Genomic DNA, 10,196 nt, shown 5'->3' with positions numbered 1-10,196 from the left:
CTGAGTGGATTCCTCTCCTCTCCTTCCGCTGCTGATAAAACTAACAGAGGTAGCAAAGGGCAGGAGACACAGCAGGGTGGATTCCTTTTTTGAATATGTATTTGCCTGCCTGCCTGCTGCCGCTGCAGTTAAACTCACAGTAGGGAAGAGGGTGGGAAGTATGGCAGGTCCACACGAGGAGCGGGAGCTGCCCAACCTTTTTATTTGTTAGCAAGAAGAGTAAGTCTGCTCCCACCCTCAGTGCAGACTTTCCGTATCTCCTGCCCTCTTTTCTGCTGTGAGTTTACCAGAAGGGGCAGGCAGGCCAATTCATTTACAGAAGAGGAATCCACTTTGCTGTGCCTACCACTGCCGTGCTTTGTTAAGCCAGGACTGTGAAGGTGGAAGAGTTGTAACTGCAATGGAAGCTATGATTTAAATGAGAGGTGGGGGGCTGTGATTGTAAGAGAGAAGTGTCTTTGTGGGAGCTTTGATATGTGGGCTGTGATGTGGGGGGGCTTTGATGTGAAAGGGGGGGACAGTGATATGGGGGGCTATGATGTTAGGAGGAGAACTGTTATTGCAAAGAGGGTTGTGATGTGAGGAATGGAGAGCTGTGATTTTCAGAGGTTTTTATGTAAAAGGGGGGGGGCAGTGACATGGGGGGGGGGCTGTGATTGCAAAGGGGGCTGTGATGTGGAGTGGAGAGCTGTTATTTTCGGAGGCTTTTATTTGAAGGGGGGGAGGGAGACAGTGACATGGGGGGGGGGACTGTGATGTGAGGAGGGCAGTGATTGCAAAGGGTGCTGTGATGTGAGGAGTGGAGAGCTGTTATTTTTGGAGGCTTTTATTTGAGGGGGGGGCAGTGACATGGGGGGCATTGATGTGAGGAGGGCTGTGATTGCAAAGGGGTCTGTGATGTGAGGAGTGGAGAGCTGTTATTTTCTGAACTTTTATTTGAAGGTGGGAGACAGTGACATGGGGGGGGGGCTGTGATGTGAGGAATGGAGAGCTGTTATTTTTGGAAGCTTTCATGTGAAAGGGGGGGGGACAGTGACATTGGGGGGGGGGGGCTGTGATGTAAGGAGGGCTGTGATTGCAAAGGGTGCAGTAGTGTGAGAAGTGGAGAGCTGTGATTTTATGTGAAAAAGTGGGGAACAGTGACATGGGGGGGGGGGGCTATGATGTGAGGAGGGCTGTGATTGCAAAAGGAGGCTGCGATGTGAGGAGTGGGGAGCTGTGATGTGGGGAGCCTTTGATGTGAAAGGGGGGAAGCAGGAAGCAGTGATATGGGGGGGGGGCTGTGATGCGAGGATGGGTGTGATTGCAAAGGGGACTGTGACGTGAGGAGGGGGGGCTCTGTAAGAGGGGACTGTGATGTAAGGAGGTGTTGAGAAGAGGGGTCTCTAATGTGAAAGGGTGGACTGTTGAAGGGGGGCGGTGATGTAAAAAGGGCAGTTTGTAAATTAAAAGAGGGGACTGAAGACACTTATGGGGGGGGGGGGCTGTGATGTGAAGGACCTGAGTCATGGAACACAATTTAGATAAGGACCTCTGTAGAAAGTAAATGTTACTGACCAGACCTCCGTGAATTTGAATTCAGTACCCCTGTGCTAGAGAATACATACTGTATACTGGTGACAATTAGAGAGATGGGCTGATGCAACCCAAAATGCTTTATCTATGACTAGTGCCTCGTTTCCACTGAACGGTACGGTTCAGTACGGTACTGTTAGCCGTTTCCATTGTCAAAAGTTGTGAATGGTACCCTAGTTCCGAACTGTACCGTACCACTTTTTTGGGATCCTTTCGTTTGGGTACCAAGCACAATTGTACCATACCAACAGGGTGGAGCTACACTCTGCAGAACGTTGATTGGTTGACAGAGAATAATCACTTCCATGGGCACCATTTATAATGTTTAAGGAAGCATATAATAATTATAATGTTTCCGGCTACACCATGCCTGTCATGTAAGGGTACTGTTGGCGGTGGAAACGCAAGCCTGATCAAGGTGTACTGTTCTTAACTGTACTGAACTGTACCGAACCGTACCGCTCAGTGGAAACGAGGCATAAAATACAGTATAACATTTCGATGGACTGCCCCTTTAACTGTCCAGTTACACTGCTGACTTTTTATTCATTTAATGAGAGAAGAACATGTCAGATGAAACAGATTTGCGGGAAACCACTCTGATATCAGCCATTATTATCTCCATATTGTAATGGGGAATGACGAGTGACCTTATCATGCTGGATCAGGATTTGATGCAGATCTCCGAGACATTAAGTTTGTTCATCTCTTTCTGGAACTCTTGCATACCGCTATTAAAAAAAAGCCTTTTAAAATGTTGTCTGTATTATACAGTAAATTTACACATCACAGTGAGTGTATTTTTCTTTAATACAATTGTTAGTTTAAAAATAGCATATACATATATTTACATTTGTTTGGCGATTATTTGTGTTCCGTGTGAAGCAACAATGAATGTCTTTAGTTGATTATAGACTATATGTAAATCTGATTTGGACATATACACACACCCTTCATTTGCTCTGCACAAACACACACGCTAGAACCCAAAAAAAAAAAAAACATATATATTCACTGAGTACATTCACATATTAACAATGAAAGACAGAACTGTCACTAAATGGAAATTGCCAAAGGCTGGAACTCAAAATGACATTTCAGAAAGGATGTCCTCTCATTCACTCTCCAGTCCTCAAGGAAGTCTTTCGCTTGACTGCAGATAGAGAAAATTGCTTTTTACACACAGGCGACTTTCATTCGCACCCACATTGAATCTGTTTTACCAAATGAAATTGCATCCTGTCCATTTACCCAACACACTGCTTCGCTGTCATTTATTTTCATTGTCTCTGTGTACGTTTCTTTTGCGCCTTCATTACCTTCACCAAGTGTACTTTCATTTCAAGTGTTACAGATTAATTTTAGATCTCCTTGTCCCATTGCACTTTATAGATCGGGACCTGTCACCATTTGTGTTTTCAGAATTATCGCACACAAACAGACGTCAGGTAGGTGAGTTGAGACAGTGTTCTTGGCATAGTAATGACACAGTTTATTAACCGCTGAGGTCCCAGCTCTCCTCTCGAAGGTTGGCAATGGCTCTGTGGCTTACACTTTGGGATGTCTTTGTTTTGAGTCCAGCTCATTTTAGGTCATTGTTGATGATCATGTCATCATGTACGTCACAACAGGACGTCATTTTCCTTTTCTTCCCAAAGGTGGAAAAACTGTTTTTCTCTTCGTGATCCATATAGTGACCTTTGTTGGCTAATAGCGTCGGCGTCCCAGGAATATATACATTATGTTGATAGTCCAGGGATGGAACATGTTGTTGGAATGGTGCACCGTACTTGGGGCTCCAAACGCCATTTGATGTTGGAGGTGTCTTCTTTATGTCTGTGGATAAAAAAAATAAATAATTTTGTTAAAGTGTCTTCACTAACAAAAAGGGACAATTTGGGACTAGGGTTTAAGGAAAGATAGGTGATAGGTGAAGGGACTTTGGTGATGCTTAAAACAACCAATCAAAATTAAACTAGTATTTTTTACTAATGCACACTAGAAAACAAAAGCTAACACTTGATTGGTTGCAACAGCCATATAGGTATTAGGTAATACTGTGACTGACTAGTAAGTGAACAGTAAGGTATTTTTTTGCAAACTTTTGCACTTTGCAAAAACAGCTGCTGACTTATCCAAAATATAGTGGGAACTCTAAAATGATCATTTTTGTGGCTCATGTTTAGTACCACTGATTTTGGAGTGGTACTACAAGAAAACAACAAGAGAAGGGCGCACCGACCTTGTGCATTACCACTTAAAAGTTTATTAAAATCAAAGAAGGGTAGCGTACAATATTCTCACAAACGTAGCATATGAACAAGCATATAGGAAATGGGCACCGCTCGCTTACAGGACACTTCTCTAGTGCTGGATAGCGTGATGGCGTCCTCAAAACCTGAGGTGTCTTACGCGTTTCGAGGGAGGACCCTCTTCTTCAGAGCCAAAATCGCCACAGAGTCCTCCCTGGAGAAGGAATGGCTCACAGTCTCCACTCTAATTCATCCCAAAGGAGTTATATCGGGTTGAGGTCAGGACTCTGTACAGGCCAGTCAAGTTCCTCTACCCCAAACTCGCTCATCCATGTCATTATGGACCTTGCTTTGTGCACTGGTGCGCAGTCATGTGGGAACAGGAAGGGACCATCCCCAAACAGAGTTTGGAGCATGAAATTGTCCAAAATGTCTTGGTATACTGACACCTTAAGAGTTCCCTTCACTGGAACTAAGGGGCCAAGCCCAAACCCTGAAAAACAACCCCACACCATAATCCCCCCTTTATCAAATGATTTGGACCAGTGCACAAAGTAAGGTTCATAAAGACATGGATGAGCAAGTTTGGGGTGGAGGAACTTGACTGGCCTGCACAGAGTCCTGACCTCAACCCGACAGAACACCTTTGAGATGAATTAAAGTGAAGACTGTAAGCCAGGTCTTCTCGTCCGACATCAGTGCCTGACCTCACAAATGCACTTCTGGAAGAATGGCCAAACATTCCTATAGACACACTCCTAAACCTTGTGGACAGCCTTCCCAGAAATGTTGTAACTGTCAATATTAAACCCTATAGACTAAGATTGGGATGCCATTAAAGTTCATGTGCATGTAGAGGTAGGTGTCCCAATACTTCTGACAATATAATCTATCTATCTATCTATCTATCTATCTATCTATCTATCTATCTATCTATCTATCTATCTATCTATCTATCTATCTATCTATCTATCTATCTATCTATCTATCTATCTATACACGTTATCTCACAAAAGTGAGTACACCCCTCACATTTTTGTAAATATTTTATTATATCTTTTCATGTGACAACACTGAAGAAATGACACTTTGCTACAATGTAGAGTAGTGAGTGTACAGCTTGTATCTCAGTGTAAAGTTGCTGTCTCCTCATAATAACTCAACACACAGCCATTAATGTCTAAACTGCTGGCAGCAAAAGTGAGTACACCCCCAAGTGAAAATGTCCAAATTGGGCACAATTAGCCATTTTCCCTCCCTGGTGTCATGTGACTCTTTAGTGTTACAAGGTTTCAGGTGTGAATGGGGAACAGGTGTGTTAAATTTTGTGTAATCGCTCTCACTCTCTCATACTGGTCACTGGAAAATAACTCTCTAAGAATCTGAAAAAAGAATTGTTGCTCTATATTAAGATGACATAGGCTATAAGAAGATAGCCAAGATCCTGGAACTGAGCTGTAGCTCGGTGGCTAAGACCATACAGTGGTTTAACAGGACAGGTTCCACTCAGAGCAGGCCTCGCCATGGTCGACCAAAGGAGTTGAGTGCACGTGCTCAGCGTCATATCCAGAGGTTGTCTTTGGGAAATAGACGTATGAGTGCTGCCAGTATTGCTGGAGAGGTTGAATGGGTGAGAGGTCAGCATTTCAGTGCTCATACCATGCGCCACACACTGCATCAAATTGGTCTGCATGGCTGTCATCCCAGAAGGAAGCCTCTTCTAAAGATGATGCAGAAAAAAGCCACAAACAGTTTGCTGAAGACAAGCAGACTAAGGACATGGGTTACTGGAACCACGACGGTCTGATGAAACCAAGATAAAATTATTTGGTTCAGATGGTGTCAAGCATGTGTGGCGGCAACCAGGTGAGGAGTACAAAGACAAGTGTGTTTTGCCGACAGTCAAGCAGGGTGGTGGAAGTGTCATAGTCTGGGGCTGCATGAGTGTTGCTGGCACTGGGGAGCTACAGTTCATTGAGAGAACCATGAATGCCAACATATTGTAACGCTCCTGCGTTTCTTATATGGTGTGGATTTTCAGCTGCAGAAATAGATCCACGTCAGTAGTCATGTAAGAGATATGCTGAGATACCATTCCCAACCTCAATGACTCATCATGTGTGGAAGGTCTTATTTCAGCCAGTAAATACACACAGTTAGTAAGCTGGTTCCTAGAATGACTTTATGTATGTGGTAACACAATGATGAAGGTTGAGGGATAGGTTGAGTGGGGGTGATAGGTGATAGACACTTGAAGGTGAGACAGTAGCAGATGGATGCAGGAAGGTTTAGCAATGTTGTATGATAGCAGATGATAGAATAGCAGGTGGACATACAAAAGAGATCAACCCAGTGCAGAAAAGTAGCAGTAGTCTCAAGAGCTAGCAATCTAGTTTATGCAGATGTAATAAACAGTCTTTACTATGCAGAGCTAGATAGTGTAAGCTTAGTATAAGTTTATAGAGAATTCCCCTGCGGGGTACTTAGCACTATTAGCGATACAGCCGAAGGGTGGTTCAGGAGAGGCGGATGATCCAGTAGCGGGATAAAGGGATCAGCGCAGCGAGGTTCCGTCAGCGAAGTAAGCTTGCAAGCATGGAAGCTTCAAGCAAGGTTAGCATCCAAGTAAGGGTGTTTGAACGAACACATGTGAGTGAGAACCGACGCCTTAAATAGCCATCTAGTCCAGCGCTGAGTGATGACAGCTCCAGTCTTAAAGGTGTATGCGCACCTTTCCAAAAGTAAATGGTAGGGCGCATACACTTGTGGAAAGTGTAATTTAGGGTACCAAAGGTACCGGAACATTACACATATACTGTGACATACTGAAGCAGATCATGATCCCCTCTCTTCGGAGACTGGGCATCAGGGCAGTATTCCAACATGATAACGACCCCAAACACACCTCCAAGTCAACCACTGGCTTGCTAAAGTAGCTGAGGGTAAAGGTGATGGACTGGCCAAACATGTTTCCAGACCCTATTGAGCATCTGTGGGGCATAATCAAACGGAAGTTGGAGGAGCGCAAGGTCTCTACCATCAACCAGCTCCATGATGTCATCATGGAGGAGTGGAAGAGTACTCCAGTGGCAACCTTTGAAGATCTGGTGAACTCCATGCCCAAGAGGGTTAGGGTAGTGCTGGAAAATAATGGTGGCCACACAAAATATTGAAACTTTGGGCCCAATTTTGACATTTTCACTTAGGGGTGTACTCACTTTTGTTGCCAGCGGTTTAGACATTAATGGCTGTGTGTTAAGGGGACAGAAAATTTATACTGTTATACAAGCTGTACACTCACTACTTTACATTGTAGCAAAGTGTTTTTTTTTTTTTCAGTGCTGTCAAATTAAAAGATATAATAAATAATTTACAAAAATTTGAGGGGTGTACTCACTTTTGTTAGATATTGTGTGTGTGTATATATATATATATATATATATATATATATATATATATACTGTATATTTCAAACACATTTTTCAATGCCTGTGCTAAAAAAATGAAAAATGTATTCTTCACAACAAAACATTTCAATTGCTTTATTCCATATTTTTTAACGACAATACTTACTCCTATCTTATACCCTACGGGTCCCTTTTCAGAAAAAAAATTACTCAGGGTCTCCCTGGAAATCTACCTACTTTAAGCAAACAAACAGAAAGATGCGGTGACAAATTTGTATTCTTTATGTATCTAAACCTCCACCTACATCCTACAAGAAAGATGAAATTAAATATACTTTCTCCAGTCCTTAGCTCATCTCCGCACAAGACCGGTCCCTGCAGCTCCTGCTCCCCCACACTCTAGCAGACTTGAGTCCTGACATCATCAAGCCCAGAGCAGCATCTATAGCCTTGCTCTGGATGTGAGGACGCCAGAAAGAGTCCTCCACTGGGATGTGGAGGAGCGCCTTTAGCCGGGGTAGCAAAGGTTCAAGTAAATAAAAGGGTTTCTCCTCTCCCCTGGACAAAACAAGCACTCAACCCCTGCAGTGAGGACACAGCTCCACTGCAAAGAATTCTTTTTTTTTCTGCCCGGAGTTGGACTTCATGACGTGTTGGTGGACTTGACCACTGATCGGTTATAACTTGCATTTTGTGTGTTTCTTTGGAAAATAAAGTAATCACTGCGACTCTATGCTACACAACAGAATAATGCACAAACATTTTTTTTTTCTTTATGCTTCCAATGCCACCCTTTTTTTATTCAACCCCCCTCAATTGCATCCAAGGCTACTTCTGCCCCTGGATCACTCCAGCGCCCTCAAGGGGTGGTATCACCTACTTTAGGAATCACTGTCCTATACCCACCCCCTAGAAATAAACATTTTTTGAACTGGTAAAAAAGTCTTGTATTTCTCAAGGGATCCCAAGGCATAAAATTACCATTAGCCACAGTAGCCTTGTTTCTACAGGCTGCAAGGGTAAAGAGGCTTTTTTTTTTTACCAACTACATATTTTTAACTCCCCATCAATAGAAAAAAATGTATCTCATATAAGCTTATTTACACAATATTCTAATCTAATAAATCAAGAAAATATTTTATTGAGGTGATCCTAGCAGAATGATGCTGCTCTGGGCACCAAAGGTTGTGTGCCTAGAAGGACCACTGATGGAAAACTGACTCTGAAGATCCCTACTTCACTCAGTCCTAGTTAGGAACTTCTTACATAGACCACTGCAAATGGTGATAGGAGCGAGGCAGATAGAAGGGCTGTAGTAAAGAACACAGGCAGTTAGGAGTCAGGACTAAGGAGTAGCTACTGGCACAGACTCAGTCACTTCCCTTTCTTTGCACCAATTTGCGGAGAGGCAGAGACAGATCTGATCTTAAGAAAGTGAGAGACAGAATATATATCAGTCCACTGGGGACTGACCCAGGGGAAGCAAGACCTATAGAAGCCTTGTCGGAAATGTATTCCATGGCCCATTTGCAGAGAAATAGTCCCACTATTTCACTGACGTTAAATGGATTGTACTGCATATGGATGTAAAAATAAATGCTGGCAGCTGCTGTTTGGGGCCTGAAGCATTTTTAAGGTTGCTTAATCACACCCAAGCAATGCACAATTAGGGGTACATCTATGATAAATAGTTCCCATTGCAAACATTACAACTGCACCCCTGGCCAAACACCTGACATCCCAGTTTTAACACACCCAGACACTTATGTACACACTAGAGCTACTGAGCTTGTAAGCTTAGTGTAGAATAGGGACAGCACAGGCCCGGCCCTACCATGGACCACGCTGGGTCCATTGGACCCAGGCAGAACTTGGAGAGGGGCAGCCAATTGTTTATTGTTTTTTATCAGTTTTGTGGGTCATCATTTTGCGGCGCGTTACGGGTGGCATTTCACATCTCGTACTGCCGCCCATAGTACAAACTGATGTGTATGAGGAGGTGAAGTGTCTCCTCCGGGGACCGTCCCTCACATGATCGTGGTGTGCGCAATGACGTCAGACATCAGCGCACTCCATCTCATGCAGGGCAGGCTAGATCTTCTAGAGCAGTGGGCTCAGCAGATACAGGAGTGACAGGAGGACTGAGGACAGACAGTGGGTGTTTGGTGGACCGGTCCCAAGGTGAGTTATGGAAGAAGATAACAGTGTATATATAATATTTCTAAATTTTACATTTATATCAAATAATGGATGTGGGGGCCTTTTGTTAGGCGTGATTTTTTTTTTGGGGGGGGCAGCATTTCATTCTTGGACCCAGGCAGCACAATTTCTTGGGCCAGCCCTGGGACAGCACAATATACAGAATGATGGAAGTCTGGAAAATAACATGTACATTCACAAAATGTATAGACTGAGGTAGAGTGGAAGACAAAAAGGAAAAGCATGGCAAAATTAATGTGCCGGAAATTAATAGGAAAGGTAAAGCACGGCATATGGAATGAGGTGGTGTGGAATAGAGAAATGTATAGCATGGCAAATGGAATGAGGTGGTGTGGAATAGAGAAAGTATAGCATTTCATATGGAATGAGATGGTGTGGAAAAGAGAACGTATAGCATGGCATATAGAATGAGGTGGTGTGGAATAGAGAACGTATAGCATGGCGTGCGGCACTGTGGAATAGGGAACATACAGTATAGCATATGGGAGGAGGCTGTGTGGAATAGGTAATATACAGCTTTGCATATGGAATGGGGTGGTGCTGAATAGGAAACATATAATTTGGCATAATGAATGAGCTGAAGCGGAATAGGAAATATACAGCATGACATATGGAATGAGGCAATGCGGAATAGGGAACATGCAGAATAGGGCGATGTTGAATATGGAACGTACAGCATAGCATGTTGGATGAGGCGGTGTGGAATAGGGAACATACAGCATGGCATATGGAATGAGGTAGT

The 10,196-nt window shown here is 43.5% G+C and overlaps 1 protein-coding gene across 4 annotated transcripts in view; it reads right to left on the bottom strand.

Annotated features, from left to right (window-relative positions):
* Nucleotides 1-2,184: 2,184 nt before the first annotated feature.
* LOC309554896 (protocadherin-10-like) overlaps nt 2,185-10,196 on the bottom strand; it is a 151,564-nt gene continuing 143,552 nt past the window's right edge. The window contains exon 4 of one of the 4 annotated variants that reach the window (XM_082256626.1): nt 2,185-3,411. In XM_082256626.1, the coding sequence (XP_082112752.1) occupies nt 3,158-3,411 (254 nt within the window). In that variant the 3' untranslated portion in view covers nt 2,185-3,157. The remainder of the gene's footprint in view (nt 3,412-10,196) is intronic. The other 3 variants (XM_082256627.1, XM_082256628.1, XM_082256629.1) reach the window with 3 other exon arrangements.

The sequence above is a fragment of the Pelophylax lessonae genome (genome assembly GCF_965119305.1).
Source record: "Pelophylax lessonae genome assembly, chromosome: 4".
Classification (NCBI taxonomy): Eukaryota; Metazoa; Chordata; class Amphibia; order Anura; family Ranidae; genus Pelophylax; species Pelophylax lessonae.
This window is presented reverse-complemented; position numbering and strand designations above follow the sequence as displayed.